Source organism: Schistocerca gregaria, chromosome 7 (assembly GCF_023897955.1).
Source record: "Schistocerca gregaria isolate iqSchGreg1 chromosome 7, iqSchGreg1.2, whole genome shotgun sequence".
In the NCBI taxonomy this organism is placed as follows: domain Eukaryota; kingdom Metazoa; phylum Arthropoda; class Insecta; order Orthoptera; family Acrididae; genus Schistocerca; species Schistocerca gregaria.
In genome coordinates, this window is record NC_064926.1 from 98,058,243 (window position 1) to 98,080,994 (window position 22,752).

At 42.5% G+C, this 22,752-nt stretch overlaps 1 protein-coding gene across 1 annotated transcript in view; it reads right to left on the minus strand.

The window, feature by feature from the left end:
- LOC126281791 (myrosinase 1-like) overlaps positions 1 to 22,752 on the minus strand; it is a 121,538-nt gene that overhangs the window by 86,376 nt on the left and 12,410 nt on the right. The window contains exon 2 of the mRNA XM_049981004.1: positions 10,234 to 10,367. Coding sequence (XP_049836961.1) covers positions 10,234 to 10,367 — 134 coding nt within the window. The remainder of the gene's footprint in view (positions 1 to 10,233; positions 10,368 to 22,752) is intronic.

Here is a 22,752-nt window from a genome sequence, read left to right on the forward strand (position 1 = left end):
TTTGTGATTCTGGAAGTTATCTCCCGGCTGTCATTTTCTGTATTGGAAACAGCTGGGCCGTATAATAAGCTTTAGCAAGGATGCATAAGTTGATGTACTTTGTTCTTTGAACTTGGTTCATATATCGAGTTAAATTCTCTACAATGGTTCCTTGCACTTTATCTGCTGCAACTTTCCAATTTAAAGCCGTCATTTTCATCGGGTATGCTGTCGGGGTGATTCCAAGTGTTTTATGTAGTCGGACTAATTTTGCCCACGCGACGGCGATATTATCAAAACCTCTGAGATTTAACATCTTACTTTTTTCGTCTGCATTGGCTCCAGATGCTCTACAGTACGTATCAATCACTGCTGCTAGCGTGCTTACCTCTTCGTTATTCCTTATAATAATCCCTATATCGTCAGCATAGCCTCTTATAACTGTTTTATTTCCTGATAATGTTAAGCCTTTTAATCTAGCATGGACACGTCGGAAGAAAGGTTCAAGTGAAATGGAGAAGAGTGGCATGGGCAGAGGACTTCCTTTTATTGTTGACAGTTCACCGCTATTTTGGCATTTATCCCAGTTGCTATGTTCTTTATCAACTGTATGACGCTATCGTTTAAACCTATTTTCTTCAATGTGTGTAGAAGATATTCATGATTTACTACATCGAAGGCTTACAAAAACCTAAAAAAATGACATAGAGCACACTTTGTGATTGTTACAGAAGTTATTGCAATGATATCCCTGAATTCTGCTGCATTATGAAAAGTGGTTCTGCCTTGCACGCAGTTCTGATGTTTACTAATAATTTTATCTGTAAGGCATGAAATTCTCTTGTTTACTATTCTAGCTATTAATTTATAATCAGGATTCAGCAGTGAAACAGGACGAAAATTATTTAAATCTTTGTTTCCATTATTTTTTGGCACGAGAACAATTTTACTATCCTTAAACTCAGTCGGAATCATTTTACCCTGAATAACTTCATTTACAATGTCCGTGATTTTCGCACCCACTATTTGCTAGTTACGGGTGTAAAACTCTGCCGGCAGGCCATCCGGTCCCGGGGACTTTTTTAGTGGTGAGGCGCACAGAGTCTCATACATGTCCTCTTCACTGACTATCTCGAGAAAATTTTTGTTGTCTTCTTCTGTCAGCTGTGGGGCTAGGATGTCAATAAATTCTTCCAAGGATCCGTCACTACGTTGATCTACAGAATATAGCTCGCAATAATAGCGATAAATCTCGCCCATGATATCCTGCTGGATTCTGAGAATCGTACCGTTTTTTGTTCGAATTTCATCTATAAGTCCTTCCGTTTTTCGTATGCTTCACTAAATGATACAGGGAAGTAGTTTCGTCTTCTGACACCGAATTTGCCATTGATTTTGTTTTCAACAACTCCATTTGATTTGTCTTGATATTAAGTAACTTGGCTTTGCCTTTTTTTAGGTCTGCTATCCGACGTAAGGAACCTGCTGAGACCTTATCATATAGATCCCTCAAAACCGAATAGTAATATCCTATAGTGCATTTCATTTCTCTTGCGCTCTGGGCACTGTATTGAATAAGAATCTTCCTCAACTTTGGCTTTGACCCACCAGTCGACAGCAGTGGCATATCTACTACGAGCACGCAGGCATACTGCCCATATTTCTTTAATCACGTCTTCTAAATGATGACTTACTAACAAGGAAATGTTCAAATTTCTCTGATTCTTGAACCGGCGAACTGGCTATATTGTTAGATTTATGCGAGCTAAGACACTTGAATGTTCTGAAAAGTACGTAGGAATGGTTTCTACTATTTTCACAGAAGTTTCAAGATTTTTAGAAATATATAATCTATCAATTCTGAAACGAGATGTTGCCGTGACATAAGTGAACTCTAAAATGGAGGGGTATTTGATTTCCCATACATCCTTTAATTCTAAACCAGTAACTAGTTGTTATAATTCATTTGAGAAATTAAAATTAGGTTACCGAACTTTTCGATTTAAAACACAATTAAAATCACAAGTAATAACTATCTTGGATTTTTCCTTAACAAGTAGATCAGTTCATCTTTGAAGAAACGTGCCCTGTCAGCTCGGCAAGAACTTCCTGAAGAAGCATACAAGTTGATGATAGTCCCATCATAAATATTTAGTCCTATTCCCTTCCGGATTCCAGTCGTTCCACCTCACTTACTGGAATCCCTTCCCTCACCAAAACAGCTGTTCCAACACTCGTTTCGTGAGACACGTTAATGTAACCGACATAACCGGGAATGACTAAATCCGACATTAGAACTTCTTGCGGTTTCGTAGAAAAATTCCTTGCGCTGTCACTATATAGTTATTTATTTATTTATCGTATGGCAACAACAGCAAACATTGACAGGTACATAAAGTTTAATTTTACTTGCCTATCTAGTTAAATGTTTAAGTATAGTTTAGTTTTACTTTTGGCACAAATGTTATACACATTTTTAAATTGTGAAAATTACTAACATGATATTACTGACTACTTTAACTGATATAATTGAAAGTTAAAAATAAGACGGATACATTTAATCATAGTTCAATGTCTAACAATTGAATCCAACTAACAGCACAGGGTGTAGCATTAATGAAGTCACTATATGGTATTTCCTCTGAGGACAGTCTCTAACAATATGTTGAACAATTTGTTCTTGGGTCCCACAATCACAGGCTGGAGAATCTCGGAGTCCTCACTTGTGCATCTCGTGTGGCCAGTTCTTATTCTATTGAGTCTTATCCAGTCACTTCTCTGCAGATGAAATCCTGGTAGGCTGGCAGCTGGGTCTCGATCACCTTGATGTGCTGTTGTTGCAGCATTCGACCTCTTACACCACTCTTCTTTAATGTCGAACTTCTCATCGTTCCTTCCATTATGCCACAGTGGATTGCGAGATTTTAAGCGGTCTGAGGGAGGGTTGTTTAAGATTGTATTAATTGGGGGGTCTTGTGGGTAGTCGGGGTGGTGTAGTTAACTCCATTCTCGGTTGGTTGCTTCTTAATGTCGTAATTCAGGTGGCGAGAATTTGCTGTCGGCTTGCAGCCAGGAGATTGGAGTGGATTTTAATGTGCCGGTAATAATCCTCGTTCACTTGTTCAGCTGTACGTCCAGCTTGCTCGTGTGGGCACCATGTTGCCACACTGGAGCACAGTAATCGGCAACGGAGCACACCAGCGTAAGTACCGTAGTACGTAGAGTCGAAGCGTCGGCATCCCATGTTGTAGAAGCTAGTTTCTTTACGATGTTGTTTCGGGTCTTTAGTTTTCGGCTTTTTTTTTCAAGTGGTTTTTATACGTTAGAGACCGATCTAGAGTGGCACCAAGGTATTTAGGCTACAAATTATGTCTAACCTTTTGTCGGCGGAAGCTCACATTCAGCTGCTGGTTTGCAATTCTGTTGTTTAGATGGAATGAGCTTTGTAGTATGTATTGAGAATTTCTAAGTCTCTAGATAACATAGTTCCTCCTTTCTCGAGTGTGCTGGTTTGGCAAGGTCGTCGGCGTAGCACTTCTCTAGCAGTGTTTGGCAAGTCACTGGTGTACAGATTGAAAAGAAGGGGTGCTAGGACGGACCCTTGTGGGTACCCATTTTTCAAGGTAAACGATTTGCTAAACTTGAAGTAACGGTTGTTTAACATATTTCCCACATGTGTCTCAGTTTCTTACTTGGAACATGCTTTTTTAACTTCAGCAGGAGTCCATCTAGCCATACTGTGTCATATGTTGCTGACAGATCAACAAACGGCACTCATGTCCATAGTTTATTTTGCAATCCAGCCTCAATGTAGGATGTCAATGCTATGACCCGCTCACAGCAGCTCCTCTTGCTTCTGAATCCAGCTTGATATGTTGGGGTTACGTTGTTTGGTTCAAATGGCTCTCAGCACTATGGGACGTAACATCTGTGGTCATCAGTCCCCTAGAACTTAGAACTACTTAAACCTAACTAACCCAAGGACATCACACACATCCATGCCCGAGGCAGGATTCGAACCTGCGACCGTAGCACTCGCGCGGTTCCGGACTGCGCACCTAGAACCGGTAGACCACCGCGGCCGGCCGTTACGTTGTTTATTATTCCTTGTACTCTGTTATGGACGAGTCGTTCCAGTAGTTTGAAGCACACGCTCAGCAGTGCAGTTGGCCGGTAACTTGAGGGGTCATGTACTGGCTTTCCAGATTTGAGGATTGCTAATGTGTGTGCGATCTTGAACAGTTGAGGCACCCATCCGGTCTTGAATATATCAGCCAAGTTCTTCCATGCTTCGACTTTTCTCATGTTCAGTGTTTTGATGGCCTCATTCCATTTACTTCCTGATCGAGGGAAAAAAATGGAGACGGCAGTTTTGCAACCTCTCCTTGAATTTGTTTACTAAAAGATAGTTGCTGATCTTTGCAGTCTGCTACTTCACCTGTTGTTTCTTGCAAATTAAGACTGACGACACCCACTTCATTTTCTGGCACCATATGGTTATTACCTTTCTGTTCATCAGTTTCCATTCGCATTCTGCCTTCCTGTTCCTCTGCCTCCTCATCGCACTGTTTTTGCTTGCGAACTGAGGGAGCTGTACAGGACAGCTCGTCCTCTCAACAACTATCGGTTGCCTCCAGAAGTATTTTTTTTCGTTGCATTTCAGCACTGAAAGCCCTAAGCCGAAACAAGGCCCCCGGAGTAGACAACATTCCTTTAGAATTACTGACAGCCTTGGGAGCTGACAAAACTCTACCATCTGACGAGCAAGATGTATGAGACAGGTGAAATACCCTCAGAATTCAAGAAGAATATAATAATCCCAATCCCAAAGAAAGCAGGTGTTGACAGATGTGAAAATTACCGAACTACCAGTTTAATAAGTCACAGCTGCAAAATACCAACGCGAATTCTTTACAGACAGAATGGAAAAACTGGTTGAAGCCGACCTCGGGGAAGATCAGTTTGGTTTCCGTAGAAATGTTGGTACACGGGAGGCAATACTGACCCTACGACTTATCTTAGAAGATAGATTAAAGAAAGGCAAACCTACATTTGTAGCATTTGTACTCTTAGAGAAAGCTTTTGACAATGTTGATCGGAATACTCTGTTCCAAATTCTAAAGGTGGCAGGGGTAAAATACAGGGAGCGAAAGGCTATTTACAATTTGTACAGAAACCAGAGGGCAGTTATAAGAGTAGAGAGGCATGAAAGGGAAGCAGTGGTTGGGAAGGGAGTGAGACAGGGTTGTAGCCTATGCCCGATGCTATTCAATCTGTATATAGAGAAAGCAATGAAGGAAACAAAAGAAAAATTCGGAGTAGGTATTAAAATCCATGGAGAAGAAATAAAAACTTCGAGGTTCGCCGATGACATTGTAATTCTGTCAGAAATAGCAAAGGACTTGGAAGAGCAGTGTAACGGAATGGACAGTGTCTTGAAAGGAGTGTACAAGATGAACATCAACAAAAGCAAAACGAGGATAATGGAATGTAGTCGAATTAAGTCGGGTGATGCTGAGGGAATTAGATTAGGAAATGAGACACTTAAAGTAGTAAACGAGTTTTGCTATTTGGGTAGCAAAATAACGGATGGTGGTCGAAGTAGAGAGGATATAAAATGTAGACTGGCAATGGCAAGGAAAGCGTATCTGAAGAAAAATTTGTTAACATAGAGTATAGATTTAAGTGTCAGGAAGTCGTTTCTGAAAGTGTTTGTATGGAGTGTAGCCATTTATGGAAGTGAAACATGGACGATAAATAATTTGGACAAGAAGAGAATAGAAGCTTTCGAAATGTGGTGCTGCAGAAGAATGCTGAAGATTTGATTGGTAGATCACATAACTAATGAGGAGGTATTGAATAGGATTGGGGAGAAGAGAAGTTTGTGGCACAACTTTACTACAAGAAGGGATCGGTTGGTAGGACATGTTCTGAGGCATCAAGGGATCACCAATTTAGTATTGGAGGGCAGCGTTCAGGGTAAAAATCGTAGAGGGAGACAAATAGATGAATAGACTAAGCAGATTCAGAAGGATGTAGGTTGCGGTAGGTACTGGGAGATGAGTAGCATGTAGAGCTGCGTGAAACCAGTCTCAGGACTGAAGACCACAACAACATTTCATTTTCACGAGTAGTGGTGACAGGGTTCCCCTTTGTCGTTAACGGGGGAAATTGACTGTTATTGTGAAGGGAGACATCAGCTTCTCCCGCTGCGTTATCATCCTCAACCAGTTGATCCGGGCTATTCTTTGGTAACACATCATTTAAGGTAAGTTTCTGACGCCGTATCAAATCACTTTTAAGAACAACAGTTTGTCACGGACATTCCTGCATGCAGTGGCCTGTTTCGTTACATATGTGACATAAAGCTTCCTGACCTGTATAAATAATTTGTGGCATACACCCACAAACAGTTCTGTGAGACGGAATATTTGTCTTAACGTCCATCGCTACACAGCGGACCCCGTTGAAACATTGCAGTTTAAAGCGAGGTGACCATCTTTCATTTGCAATTGATTTCACGTCTCCGTAGTTTGAAAAAGCTTCCTTAATCTCATCATTACTCTTGTAATACTGTTATAACCATTTCTATGCACAAAATGTACTTCATAACCGCACTTTCGTAATACTTTATCAACAGTCGCAACACTGAATAAATTGACAAAAACGCAGTATTTTTCCTGATCCAGTTGCCAGGTATGGATGGTTTCAGAATGGAGACCAATTACCTGTGTAATCCAGTCATATGTTTCCAGGGATATCGGCTGACCAGGAAGGGATTCCTTGTCAAAAGCAAATACCAGAATATTGTTCCTGAGGTTTGTAGCCCTGGTTAATCGAGCGAGGCAATTTCGGTTAAACAACCGAAATTCCAAGTAGCAGCAGCATGACCAGCAGGAGCGATCAGATCACAAGGAACAGGAGCGAACACGCAGATTAAGGGAGGGACAGCACTCGGCGAAGCACAAGTACAGAGACGTAAACACAGAGGTGCGGCGCAACAGTCAACAGCGTCCACTCGCTAGCGCGGCTGGAACGGAACTGTGACTGAGCTACGCGAGCACGACTCACGGCCCGTCCTCACAGCTTAATTCTGCCAGTACCTCGTCTCTTACCTCCCAAACTTCACAGAAGCTCCTCTGCGAACCTTGCAGAACTAGCACTTCTGGAAGAAAGGATACTGTGCAGACATAGCTTAGCCACAGCTTGGGGGAATGTTTCCAAAATGAAATTTTCGTTCAGCAGCGGAGTGTGCACTGATACGAAACTTCCTAGCACGCCGTTTTCATCTGCCAGGAAGTTTCATAACAGTGCACACACTGCTGCAGCGTGAAAATGACATTATACTTGCATTCATATCTAGAAGTTGACGTGCATTATCTCTGCTATTCTTGCACATTTTAATATCTGAACGCTCTATTTATCTTCACCATCCAATTTTTTTTTTTCTGGTAGGAAAATGAGAAACACCTTGGGGACGCTAACCAGCATTGTTGTATTTCTTGGAACTACGTTCGCTACGTAAATAATGAACAGAGGCATGTCTTTTTAAACAGAAGTGTTCTTTCCTTATTCGGTGTGCACTTTCCTCTCCTCAAGACGTATCCAAAAGCCTATCAATATGATAAACATAACATAACACAAAATCCTCCCCCCCCCCCCCCCCCCATGAACCATGGACCTTGCCGTTGGTGGGGAGGCTTGCGTGCCTCAACGATACAGATAGCCGTACCGTAGATGTAACCACAACAGAGGGGTATCTGTTGAGAGCCCAGACAAACGTGTGGTTCTTGAAGAGGGGCAGCAGCCTTTTCAGTAGTTGCACGGGCAACAGTCTGGATGATTGACTGATCTGGCCTTGTAACACTAACCAAAACGGCCTCGCTGTGCTGGTACTGCGAACGGCTCAAAGCAAGGGGAAACTACAGCCGTAATTTTCCCGTGGGCATGCAGCTTTACTGTATGATTAAATGATGATGGCGTCCTCTTGGGTAAAATATTCCGAAGGTAAAATAGTCCCCCATTCAGATCTATTGGCGGGGACTACCGCTCTACGGATCGGAGCGTGGAAACCAAGTTCTAAGCAAAGAAGGAGAAGCAGAAAGGTGGAAGGATTATATAGAGGGTCTATAAAGGGGCGATGTACTTGAGGACAATACTATGGAAATGGAAGAGGATGTAGATGAAGATGAAATGGTAGATATGATACTGCGTGAAGAGTTTGACAGAGCACTGAAAGACCTGTGTCGAAACAAGGCCCCGGGAGTAGACAACATTCCATTAGAACTACTGACAGCCTTGGGAGAGCCAGTCCTTACAAAACTCTTTCATCTGGTGAGAAAGATGTATGACACAGGCGAAATATCCTCAGACTTCAAGAAGAATATAATAATTCCAATCTCAAACAAAGCAGGTGTTGACAGAAGTGAAAATAACCAAACTATCAGTTTTTAATAAGTCATGGTTGTAGGGGATTGGGAAAACAAGTAGAAGTCGACCTCGGGGAAGATCAGTTTTTGACCATGTTGACTGGAATGCTCTTTCAAATTATGAAGGTGGCAGGGGTAAAATACAGGGAGCAAAATGCTACTTACAATTTGTACAGATACCAGATGGCAGTTATAAGAGTCGAGGGGCATGAAAGGGAAGAAGCGGTTGGGAAGGGAGTGAGACAGGGTTGTAGTCTCTCCCCGATGTTATTCCACATATATATTGAGCAAGCAGTGAAGGAAACAAAAGAAAAATGCGGTGTAGGTATTAAAATCCATGGAGAAGAAAAAAACTTTGAGATTCGCCGATGACATTGTAATTCTGTCAGAGACAGCAAAGGACTTGGAAGAGCAGTTGAATGGAATGTACAGTGTCTTGAAAGAAGGATATAAGATGAACATTATCTAAAGCAAAACGAGGGTAATGGAATGAAGTCGAATTAAGTCAGGTGATGCTGAGGGATTTCGATTAGGAAATGAGACACTTAAAGTAGTATAGGAGTTTTGCTATTTGGGGAGCAAAATAACTGATGGTGATCGAAGTAGAGAGGATATAAAATGTAGACTGGCAGTGCAAAGGAAAGCGTTTCTGAAGAAGAGAAATTTGTTAACATCGAGTATAGATTTAAGTGTCAGGAAGTCGTTTCTGAAAGTATTTGTATGGAGTGTAGCCATGTATGGAAGTGAAACGTGGACGATAAATAGTTTGGACAAGACGAGAATAGAAACTTTCGAAATGTGGTGCTACAGAAGAATGCTGAGGTTAGCTGGGTATATCACATAACTAATGAGGAGGTATTGAATAGAATTGGGGAGAAGAGAAGTTTGTGGCACAACTTGACCAGAAGAAGGGATCGGTTGGTAGAACATGTTCTGTGGCATCAAGAGATTACCAATTTCGTACTGGAGGGTAAAAATCGTAGAGGGAGACCAAGAGATGAATACACTAAGCAGTTTCAGAAGGATGTAGGCTGCAGTAGGTACCGGGAGATGAAGAAGATTGCACAGGATAGAGTAGCATGGAGAGCTGCATCAAACCAGTCTCAGGACTGAAGACCACAACAACAACACCAAATCGACTTTCATTCTCCTGTACTACTACACAATAAAGGTGGCGGGAGTAATGCAACTCGTCTTGGTTTGTTTGACAGCTTTTTTATTTTTAAACTTTCATTTAATTTAATTTTATATTTTGAGACATCAGTCTTCTTTGCCGACCCCTTCATCTTAGAGCAGACCTTGCATACAACGCCCAACGTCCTCAATTATTTGTTTGATTTATTCTAATCTCTATCTTCCGCTACAGTTTTTACTCTCAAAATCTCCCTTTGCTGCTGTGGAGTTTTTCTCTGATGTCTTAACACACGTACTGTCCGCCTGTCCCTTGTTCTTGTCAGTGTTTTCGAAATGTTCCTTTCTTCGCCGATTCTGCAGAGAAGCTCCTCATCCCTTATCTTATCAGTCCACTTGAGACCAAAGAAGTGGGAACACCAAATTTACACTTGTGTCTTATCTTCGTCGGTGCACATTGTACTAACCTTCGGTTGAACACGGTTGACTGAATGACCTGTGGGCATTTCCCTGTCGTTCCCAAGATCACAGTCTCGCCTTTATGCAACGTGTTAAGCTTCGTATACTGCACGTACAGGTTCACGCATTTTTTCTCTTCCTGCTTGTTGCAGTGTAAGTTGATTTTCGTAAGTGAATCTATCATGTCTTACAGAAGTCTTAGAGTGAGAGGTGCGATGTCGGAGCCCATACTTACGCTCATGTTTCTTGCGAGCTCGATGTCGGTCTCGTACTTGTGGTAGGAGTCGCAGGCCACGTCGCCGTTGGTACCGTCCGTCGTTAAGTTGGGCGTGGTGTGGAACATGTGGTCGAAGATGTTCTCGCCCTTGCCTACAACACCGTCAACCGGCACTTAGCAATAACTCCATTTTCCTTACGAATAGAGCTACGTTTCGCTGGTTGCGACATATTTCGGTTATTATCTGCGATTTACAAAGATTCTCTTTCATTAGCTCTGATCTCAGAACGAGTAAGAAAGAAGTAGTATGACGTTTGTCCTCCAAAACACATTTAGTTAGAAAAAAAAGTGTTAAGTTTCTATTCCAGTTTTTCGCACGTTAAAGCAATTTAATTTCAGTTACATAAGATGGTCTGGAGAAAAAGTGTCCAATGTATATATTCATGTCAGAAGAGTAACATCCGTATCATAACCAGGGTTAACTTGCATAGGGAATTTAATTTCAGTTGTAGAAATGTGCTAATTTGGGAGATCGAAAATGAGATCTGTTGCGAAGGTGTACATGTGGGAGGCTAGAAAATGTGAAACTTCTAACGTCTGGATTGAAATTCGCGATCTGACTGGCTGATAAATAAATAGGTATGAAATTTTGTAAAAATAATGTTGCGTTACCACCACTTTTAGATTTTGGCGTCTTGAGGAACTGAGAGAAATGAGGGGTTGTGCCTGTCATCGCATCCCTTACCTTCAGTTTAAAATGACCTTATCTTATATTTTTCTTCTTCGTGAACCGTTGAGACATCAGACAACATGATATAGTTGGTGAAGAGTTCAGAGAAAATTTGAGTCTCGTAACAAATAAATACCTCACTCATACGGTTATACTTGGCGAGGACTTCAACCTTTCATCGATATGTTGGCAAAAATACTTGTTCAAAACCGGTGGTAGGCAGTAACCATCTTCCGAGATTGTCCTGCTATCTCCGAAAAGTATTTCGAGCAGTTAGTCCACGAACCCACGCGAATTGTAAATGGTTGCTAAAACACATTTGATCTCTTAGCCACAAACAATCCAGAGCTAATAGAGAGCATCATGACTGATACTGGGATTAGTGATCACAAGGTCGTTGTAGCTAGGCTCAATACCGTTTCTCCCAAATACACCAGAAACAAACGCAAAATAATTTTATTTAAAAAAGCGGATAAGATGTCACTAGAAGCCTTCCTAAGAGACAATCTCCATTCCTTCCGAACTGACTATGCAAATGTAGACGAAATGTGGCTCAAATTCAAAGATATAAGAGCAACAACAATTGAGAGTTTCATACCTCATAAATTGGTAAGAGATGGAACTGATCCCCCATGGTAAACAAAACAAGTCCAAATGCTGTTGCAGAGGCAACGGAAGAAGCATGCGAAGTTCAGAAGAATACGAAATCCCGAAGATTGGCTAAAATTTACAGACTCGCGAAATTTGGCACGGACTTCAATGCGAGATCACTTTAATAGGTTCCACAACGAGACATTGTCCCGAAATTTGGTAGAAAATCCGAAGAAATTCTGGTCGTATATAAAGTATACAAGCGGAAAGACCAGTCAATACCTTCGCTGCGCAGTGCCGATGGTACTGTTACCGACGACTGTGCCGCTAAAGCGGAGTAATTGAACGCAGTTTTCCGAAATTCCTTCACCAGGGAAGACGAATGGAATATTCCAGAATTTGAAACACAAACAGCTGCTAGCATGAGTTTCTTACAAGTAGATGCCTTAGGGGTTGCGAAGCAACTCAAATCGCTTCATACGGGCAAGTCTTCAGGTCCAGATTGTATACCGATTAGGTTCCTTTCAGATTACGCTGATACAATAGCTCCCTACTTAGCAATCATATACAACCGCTCGCTCACCGATAGATCTGTATCTACTGATTGGAAAATTGCTCAGGTCGCACCAGTGTTTATGAAGGGTAGTAGGAGTAATCCATCTAACTACAGACCTATATTATTGACGTCGGTTTGCAGTAGAGTTTGGAGCATATGCTGTATTCAAACATTATGAATCACCTCGAAGGGAACGATCTATTGATACGTAATCAGCATGGTTTCAGAAAACATCGTTCTTGTGCAACGCAGATAGCTCTTTATTCGCATGAAGTAATGGCCGCTATCGACAGGGGATCTCAAGTTGATTCCGTATTTCTAGATATCCGGAAAGCTTTTGACACCTTTCCTCGCAAGCGACTTCTAATCAAGCTGCGGGCCTATGGGGTATCGTCTCAATTGTGCGACTGGATTCGAGATTTCCTATCAGGAAGGTCGCAGTTCGTAGTAATAGACGGCAAATCATCGAGTAAAACTGAAGTGATGTCAGGTGTTCCCCAGGGAAGCGTCCTGAGACCTCTGCTGTTCCTGATATATGTAAATGACCTGGGTGACAATCTAAGCAGTTCTCTTAGGTTGTTCGCAGATGATGCTGTAATTTACCGTCTAGTAAGGTCATCCGAAACCAGTATCAGTTGTCCTCCAAAACACTATTTGCTAGAAAATACCGTTTTAAGTTCCTATTCCATTTTCCACACGTTAAAGTAATTTAATTTCAGTTACATAAGATGGTCTGGAGAAAAAGTATCCAATTTATATTTTCATGTCACAAGAGTAACATCCATATCATAACCAAGGTTAACTCATATAGGGAATTTAATTTCAGTTGTAGAAATGTGCTAATTTGAAGGATCGAAAATGAGATCTGTTGCGGTGTACGTGCGGCAGGCTAGCAAATGTGAAAATTCTAACGTGTCACTGCTTCCATTACCTTCAGTTTACAATGACCTTATCTTATATTTTTCTTCTTCATGAACCGTTGAGACATCACACAACCTTCCTTACAAAGAGAAATCGTTTCCAAAATTATTAACTCGATTACTGAAGGAAACAGTTGGAGACCATACACCAGTAGAAGGAAGGGAAATGTAATTAAACCAGTTACAGTCTTTATGAAACACAGAAATGCAAGGCAGTTTTGCCACAAAAAGTAGAAATCTGCCAACCCACATTTTTTAACTAATCGGCGATCCGCTAGCTTGCTGTGGGTCGAGGTAAATGTACGGACAAAGAAATACGACCACTTGCGCAACAACGGTGACTTATCCATTCCCTACGATAACGTCTGGTTAGAAAAACGGAGGGAACTGATGACCTCAGATGTTAAGTATCATAGTGCTCAGAGCCATTTGAACCATTTTATTGTTCCCCAGGATGTTTTCAAACGTTTATCATTTTACCGTTATCGAAGAGAGGTCGAGAGTTAATTACACTGCCATTTAAATCAGTGGATGGGAGTCCATATGAAGAGCACCTGGCTATCTGAACAGGTTGCAATAAGTTTATCGACCTCGTAGATAACAGTGGTTTAAAAGTGAAATTACGAGTGCAGTCTGTTCACGTCGTAATAATGTGAAACTATTAACGAAAGTCAGTATTTCATTACGGGCAGCACAGCATCTACACGTGGCAGAGCATAATTAGATGATCAGACGATATATGTTTTGACAATATTGATAAAATGTTGTTTCCAGAGTAAAATCATTTACTATTTGAAAAAATGGTATGTGTTCTTCCTCCCACTAGCGAACGAATAAAGAATTGATAATGGATGGCCACCGAATGATGTTCGGAATTTCTAGAACTATCTGCCCTCGCCGCACAGTTTATAACACTGGGAGGAGTGGGGTTCGAATCTCCTCCAAGCTGCCGTCATCTAGGTATTACGTCATCTAGGTATTACGTCATCTAGGTATTACGTCATTTCTCTAAATCTACTGTCATTGATACTGGCATTGTCTTTTTAAGACGCATACCGTCGTTACTCTTAACACTGAGCTGACTCCGTACTTAATTAATTCAGAGCTCTCCCACAGTCAGGTCTAGATTTGTGGACGTGTTATACAAGGATTTCCGCATTTCGTGGCAGAAGATGGAACTTTGTGACTTCGGTATTGAAGCCAGTTAAATTTAAAACCCAAAAATACAGCTCTAAGGATATACAAACAAACAGAGAATAAATAGAATTTCTTCTGGCCGGTGATTATGACTCCCTATTCCTAAATTTCGCTAAATAAGGCACAAATTGTGTCTTGAAAGGAGGATATAAGATGAACGTCAACAAAAGCAAAACGAGGATAATGGAATGTAGTCGCATTAAGTCGGGTGATGTTGAGGGTATTAGATTAGGAAATGAGACACTTAAAGTAGTATAGGAGTTTTGCTATTTGGGGAGCAAAATAACTGATGGTGATCGAAGTAGAGAGGATATAAAATGTAGACTGGCAGTGCAAAGGAAAGCGTTTCTGAGGAAGAGAAATTTGTTAACATCGAGTATAGATTTAAGTGTCAGGAAGTCGTTTCTGAAAGTGTTTGTATGGAGTGTAGCCATGTATGGAAGTGAAACGTGGACGATAAATAATTTGGACAAGACGAGAATAGAAACTTTCGAAATGTGGTGCTACAGAAGAATGCTGAGGTTAGATGGGTATATCACATAACTAATGAGGAGGTACTGAATAGAATTGGGGAGAAGAGGAGTTTGTGGCACAACTTGACCAGAAGAAGGGATCGGTTGGTAGAACATGTTCTGTGGCATCAAGAGATTACCAATTTCGTACTGGAGGGTAAAAATCGTAGAGGGAGACTAAGAGGTGAATACACTAAGCAGTTTCAGAAGGATGTAGGCTGCAGTAGGTACCGGGAGATGAAGAAGATTGCACAGGATAGAGCAGCGCGGAGAGAAGCATCAAACCAGTCTCAGGACTGAAGGCCACAACAACAACAACAACAACAACAAGACACAAATTACGAACTGAAATGATTGCAGTTATTTAATTGAGTGAAATGGAACTTAAATCTTGCTGTAATGGAAAGTCCATTTGTTTCCTCAAAAAGAAGAAAGAAGTTGAGTGTTCTATATCCCGTCGACGATGCGGTCATTAGAGATCGACTACAAGCTCGAATAAAGCAAGGATGAAGTAGGAAATCGGTCGTGTCTTCTCCAAAGTAACCAGCCTGCCTTGAAGCAATTAGGGAACCAGTGAAAAGACTGACAGCAAGTGTTTTGCGTCTATATTATTTATCAGAATGTAGATCGCGGCGATAGACTTATTTGTAGTGTAGCGCGAGGCCTAGGTTAGCCTGAAAGGTGACGGGTTCGTCGCGAGTCGTCCAATCCAAAGTATATGAAAGCGAAGTCTTAAATCGTGATATACTACTGACCTGTCTCCTAACCTGAGATCTAGATTGGCTCGAGAGATGACAGTTTGTTTCTATTTTGATGAAGCGGTATCAAAGGCTTTTACTTGAATCGTCTTTTTTCTTTACGTTTGCACATGGATGACTATATACGTCCCGTTGTCAGAACTTCACGGGTCAAAGCCGACGTCTGGTATCATAAGTTCAGCTGATCTCCTTCTCCCAACAAGGATAAATACAAAACAAAAAAAGAAAGCAGATAGGTGAAGCCTAATGACACATCAATGAAGGATGTATTGGTAATCCAATCAGGAACACGTCTCCTTACACAATGCGTAGAATTGCATTTTTTTACGCGGATGTCAGTGTACCACCTATAGCGCACCGCTATCAGTCGCTTGCCTTTGATTTATCAGTAACTTTAGGAACTGACCTTGGACCTCAGCGCGTTTGCTTTTTTGAAGGTTAAGATATGAACAGCGAATCAGGTGTTAGCACTAAGTGGGCGTCTGATCTATCTTGTCAGTTATCTTAGAAAGATATCATATACGTTACCGAACCTCACTGTTTCCTTAACAACGGGTGTTTTGCCCCACGATAAGCCGAATTAATATCGCGTAAATAACACAAGGAAAGTTCTTTAAATGCTTCACGTTGGCATTATCTTATAAGAAATCGAAATCACGTTCTTCGGGGCTTTGTACTGCCTTTCACTGCTATTACACAGCGGGACGATGCTAGAGATACTAAGTAAAAGAGGCGAACCGAACAGTGGAGTGCGTAAGTAATCAATTACTTGTGCAATATACAATTCCGTTCAGATACCTGTGTTACTGTTATTAAGTAACTCGTTTTTTACTACTTTCTGTGCAGCAATGGCTGCCCAACTTAGTACACCTAACACTTACATCTATTGACTTACGTAAGCCAGTACCCGTTTTTTTTTATAAACGGAAACATGTTGTTCTCCTGCACAGAGATCGAAATACCATGATGAAAGTGATACAGCCAATATTTATCTGTGAAGATGGATTTCTCTCAGTATCCAAGGAAGAAAAAGTATATGAAAAATTATACAACGTGTTAGAGATATAGAGGTAAGTGTGGATAGTGCGATCACTGGTTTCTTAATATGTACTCACTTCAGTGTGTTAGTTGTTTCTTCTCTGCGTATAGCAGTCTTCCCTCGAACACGTCGCATAGGTTACTGCCCGATGCACGGTCGTACCTGCACCAATAAATGGTCTGCGCCTCTCAGTACAGACTAATGTTTTGCGTGTACGTGTCCTCACTTCAACACTTAACCTGCTGCACAGGGGAAAATACGAATGAATGGCTTGCTCTTGCCATATGTACTTGGAGCTACTAACGAACCTAAAAGCATACTGGTCCCGGTAGCTGCAAATGAAGTAAATACTGACGTAATGTTATTCAGTACATTTCCTCACTCACCAATAAATCTACAGTTATATACTAACATCCTGTATGTATAAAGTAAGGAAAAGAATGTAATTTTTCAGTATTGTACTGGTCGCTGTTCCACCAATAGTATGTTAGGAGTAAGTAATAACGAAGGAAAGCGCTAAGCACGCGACAAAAGCTAGATGGAGTAGCCTACGTTTACCTGTCTTGAAGTTTACGCCTCTGTTAAATGAAACTTTGAAGTCGATCGCACACTATACCTCCATTCCGCACGAATTACGAAAGGCAGCGTAAAAACTGTTCTTCGTGTTCTCCTGGAAGTATGCAACTAAAGTCTAATCTTTTAGCATAGGTTATCACTTGGAAATATGGTAGTAAAGGAACCACATACAGAGTGCAAATGAACTCTCGGAGGTCATGTCACGAATATGGGCTGAGTAACTGCAGAGATAAAACAGTGACGGCAGCAGAGGATTAAAGTGGAGAAAAAATAGTCTAACGGAAATTAATTAACAAGAGGAGAAAATATAAAAACGCAGCAAATGAAGCAGGCAAAATTGGAATGCTGTTACAGCACAGAAAAAGAAGGGGCTGAGAATTAGAAAATTCTAATAAATCTCGTTCATCTTGCTACAAGCAAAGTGCGGTCATAAACAGACACAGAACCAGGAAATAAGCGGTATGCCACAGGCCTCGGCACGTTACAACACCGCGCCGAGGGAGAGGTACAAGCTCAGCAGAAAATAGACCGGAGCAGAAAACCAAAACACAAAAATGATACCCGTGTTCGTTAGCTCGTTGTAGATTCTGAAAGAAACTGTACTTATTTAATAAGAACCAATATGAGAGGACCTACACAGCAGTAAAGAGCCTGTGAAGCGAATATAACAGAATAGGGAGGACACATGCGGTCATAGCGAACCGAGTATCGCGTCATAGCCTCACCTTAGCTCCCTTAAACACTTGCGCCCTGCAACTCTCAATCACTGCATCGATGGTGTCAGCAGTAACAATACTGGATTCCACGATTACGATACTTTAGCGAACCTACGTCCTAGATATTTCAGAACGGTCTACGAACTTTACATGAAATGACGGTACTTCGTACAGTTAGCCGTGTACCATCGCTGACGCAGAAGCTGACAGTCTTCTGACAACACCACGTCGCGGAGTGCTGACAGCACCGAACTTCGGCGCGCAAATCGGCAGCAGGGCCTCGTGGGGCCCACGTTGCTGTTCAACACTTAGGCCACTGCGCGTGCTCAAACCTACCAGGCCGGTAGTAAAAAGATTGACCGACCACACGACACCCAACAACACCACATCGCGGTTGGGTCATCAAGGGACAACACAGAATCCGAAGTAGGGTCGAGCACACGTGAACAGCTACTTCGAGACCACTCGTGCTGAACCAATGCGGCGCTGACAGCGCGCCGTGGCGAGAGGTCACTCACCTCTTCCCTTAGTCCTGCCGACAGCTGCTGCTATCCTGATTTCACGCATAGGCGTCTCCGCTCGGCCCCTCTGCAATACGGAAGTTAAGAAATGAGACTGATAGGGAACACAAACAGAAAAAACTGCAGTGGCTACAGAACAAGTATAACGATTTAGAACCATGTGTGACTACAGAAAAGACATATGTCATGCAAACGAAATTTAAAGACACTTTTTGAGAAAAAAGAAGCAACTGTACGAACTTGATGAGATCAGATAGCAAACACGTACTGAGCAGGTTTAGCTCGTGGTCTTGCGGTAGCGTTCTCGCTTCCCGCCCACGAGTTCGATTCCCGGCGGGGTTAGGGATTTTCTCTGCCTCGTGATGAATGGGTGTTGTGTGTCTTTCATCATCATTGACTCGCAAGTCGCAGAAGTGGCGTCAACTAAAAAGGACTTGCAATACGGCGGCCAACAATGCCATACGATCATTTCATTGCATTTTTGTACTGAGCAGGAGAGGGAATGCCGTAAGGTGGATGGCATGCATATACTGAAGACCTAAAGGAACTGGTACACATGCCCAATACCGTGTAGGGCCCCCACGAGCACGCAGAACTGCCGCGATACGACGTGGCGTAGACTCGAATAATGTCTGAATTAGTTCTCGAGGAAACTGATACCATGAATCCCGCAAGGCTGTCCATAAGTCAGTAAGAGTACGAGAGGGTGGAGATCTCTTCTGAACCACACGTTTCAAGGCATCCCAGATATGTTCAATAATGTTCGTGTCTCGGGAGTTTGGTGGCCAGCGAAAGTGTTTAAATTCAGAAGAGTGTTCCTGGAGCCACTCTGTAGTAATTCTAGACGTGCGGGCTGTCACTTTGTTCTGCTGGAATTGCCCAAGTGCTTCGGAATGCACAATAGACATGAATGGATGTAGGTGATCAGACAAGATGCTTCCGTACGTGTCACCTGCCCTTTTTTGACGACTTTCTCAACCGTCAATACGGGTTGTATGTATCTGCCCTGCTACCCCCTGGAGTTCACTTTCGTCGCCTCCTTCAGCGCCTTGATTTTTTACTCCCTGCAACCTTTCGAGTGGGCGAGAGCCAAACACCACCTTGGCTCATGGCTCAGGTTCACATTCACTTTGACCTCAGCTCTCTCCCAAAGGAGGTTACCCCAGCTTCGGTAAACCGCTCCCGGTTTCTCGAACTTCGTTCGAAGTTCATTAATGTGATCTTCATTTATACAGATGGCTCTAAGACCAATGACGGTGTCCGGTGTTTTTATTGTCGGGGCACACAGTTTCAAATACCGGCTCCATTGCCATTGTTCGGTCTTCACAGCTGAGCTATATGCCCCGTACCAGGCTGTTCTTTACATCCGCCGCCAACGACATGCTGCTTATGTCATCTGCTCTGATTCCCTGAGCGCCATCCACAGCCTCAGGGATCCGTATCCGGTTAACCCATTCGTGCACCGGATCCAACGCTCTCTTCAGCAGCTGGCGGACGACGGTTCTCCGGTTACCTTTATGTGGGTTCCTGGCCATGTCGGTATCCCTGGGAACGAAACTGCAGATGCCGCAGCCAAGGCTGCAGTCCTCCAACCTCGGAGAGTTTCTTGTTGTGTGCCTTCATTTGATTTTAGCAGCGTCATTTGTCAGCGCATTTTATCGCTGTGGCATGCCGATTGGGCTACACTTACTGAAAACAAGCTTTGGGCCTTGCAACCTCTCCCCACGGCTTGGACGACCTCTTCACATCCTTCTCGGAGGAGGTCGTTTTGGCCCGGTTACGAATTGGACACTGCCGGTTCAGCCATCGCCATCTGCTGACGGCTGCACCGGCGCCGTTCCTCCAGTGTGGGCAATTGCTGACGGTACGCCACATTTTAACGTCCTGTCCGAATTGTAATACACTGCCCATTGATCTTGGCCTGCCATGTACTCTGGATGAAATTTTAGCGAATGACCCAGGATCAGCTGCTCGCGTTCTTCCTTTTATCCACTTGACAAACCTGTCTAAGGACATTTGATTATGGTGTTTTCTCTTAATCCCTTGCCTGTTAATGTGACTTTTATATTGTTGCCCTTTTTAGTTGCTGTTTTAACCTTGTGCCTCGCAGTGCATTCAAAACTTAGTCTGGGCGCCAATGACCACTGTAGTTGTGCGCCCTAAAACCACAAAAAAAGTATCATGGGACACATATAACTGCACATGCCTCACGCCACCAACTTGAACAGTCCCCCGCTGACATGCAGGATCCATAGACTCATGAGGTTGTCTCCATATACGTCCATCCATACAATTAGAAACGAGACTCGTCCGACGACCAGGCAACTTCTGTCACATTGAACGATTCTCTTCAGTCGTCGTTGGTCCCGTTCTTGTAGGATCTTTTTCCAGCCGCAGCGAAATCGGAGATTTCATGTTTTACCGGATTCCTGATATTCACGGTACACACGTCAAATGGTCGTGCGGGAAAATCCTCACCTCATCGCTGCCTCGGGGATGCTGTGTACCATCGCTCGTGCATCGACTGTAACAACACGTTGAAACACATTTAAATCTTGATGACCTGCCATTGTAGCACCAGTAGCCCATCTAACAGGGGCGCCAGACACTTGTTGTCTTAGTAGGCATTAACGACCGCAACCCATTATTCTGCTTGTTTACTTATCACTGTTTTTGAATACGCATGCCTATACCAGTTTGTTTGGCGCTTCCGTGCAGAAGGACTATGAAAATGAACTTGAAGACAACCACAGCAAAACTGTTTCACCTACGCGCGGGATATGTAATAGAATAGAAATACCTCATACAGAAATTTAATTTGTTAATGCCAGTATCAAGGAACGCAGTTGCCGGCAAATTTGTTAACGAACTATCAGTTCAGTATGTCATGGTTGAAAAATACTGATTAGAATTATTTACAGAAGAGAATGACCGCTAGAACCCGACTAACAGGGAGATCATTTTGAAACTTGCAAGGCAGGAGAAGGTAGTGGGGAAGTGATGCAGTCTTCTCCACACGTTGATCAAACTGCACACAGAGCAAGCAATAAAGAAAACTAATGAGAAATTTGCAAAAGAAAGTAATGTGCAGGGAGAAGAAACAATTTTTTAAGGTGTGTCGTTACTGTACATTGTTACAGACGACAAATTACTCCTAATATCAGTCGAACGGAACGGATGGAATTTTTAAAATGAACACTAGCAAAAGTACAAGAAAAGTAACGGAGTGCAGGTGAACTAAGTTAGATGAAGTTGAGGGATTTAGGGTGGAAGACGAGATGTTAAAATTAGTAAACGAGTTTTCCTGTTTGGAGCACTGACGAGGGATTAAGTGAGGATGATACAAAATTCAGACCGGAAATAGCAAGAAATATTTTTCTGACAGCGTCCAATACAAAGTTAAGTGCTAGGAAGACTGCTGGAAGTATTTGTCTGGAGTGTAGTCTTACATGGGCGTGGAAAGTGGACGATAAACACAGCAGGGAAGAAACGAATAACACCTGTGAAATGTGGTACTACGGAAAAGTGCTGAAGATAAAGGGAAGATCGAGTAATCAAAGGCAGGAGAAGCACTGAATCGAAGGGGAAGGAAAGGTATTTATGGGAGCAAGTGGCTAAGAGGGCAAAGTATGTGGGAAATAATGTAAACAGAGACCGAAGCTTTCCTATAGTAAACAAGTTGAAATCGATGTGGATTGCGTTAGTCACGCAGAGGTGGAGAAACTCGCAAAGAATGAACTGGTGTGGAGAGCTGCATCAAACCAGCGATATGAGTGAAAAATACAGCAAGGATAACGACAATAATTCGTTTCACGTATTTTAAAATCAAAGATATTTTTCTTCCCACGCCCGGGTTCCCGGTTTCGATTCCTGGCGGGGTCAGGGATTTTCTCTGCCTCGTGATGGCTGGGTGTTTTGTGACGTCCATAGGTTGGTTAGGTTAACGTAGTTCTAAGTTCTAGGGGATTGATGACCTAAGATGCTAAGTCCCATAGTGCTCAGAGCCATTTGAACCATTTTTTGAAAGACATTTTTAGGTTATCTCAGTACTATGAGTTGAGTGAATGCAATTACGTCGTCTTTATCGAGATTCATTACGTGTGTGTCTGTTCACAATTTCCATCGTAACAAGATTGGTTTTGGTCAGAAAACGCCTACCAGCGTCTTCTTGTACACTTTGCAGAATTTGGGCAGCAGCACAATGAGGCTCTACCATACTTTAAACGACTCTCCCCACAGCCTGGCACTGTCAATATGGTCACTGTAAATTATTAATGTCCAGGATACTGGAGAAGTTTCGAAATTGCGCCGAATGTCGGTTCCACACCTCAGCAATTTATGGACGAAGTGTGATCATTAATATACACTTAGTCTCCACCTAAGATTCGTCAAGCGCTTTTTCTCTGGTGTTCTTGTAATGT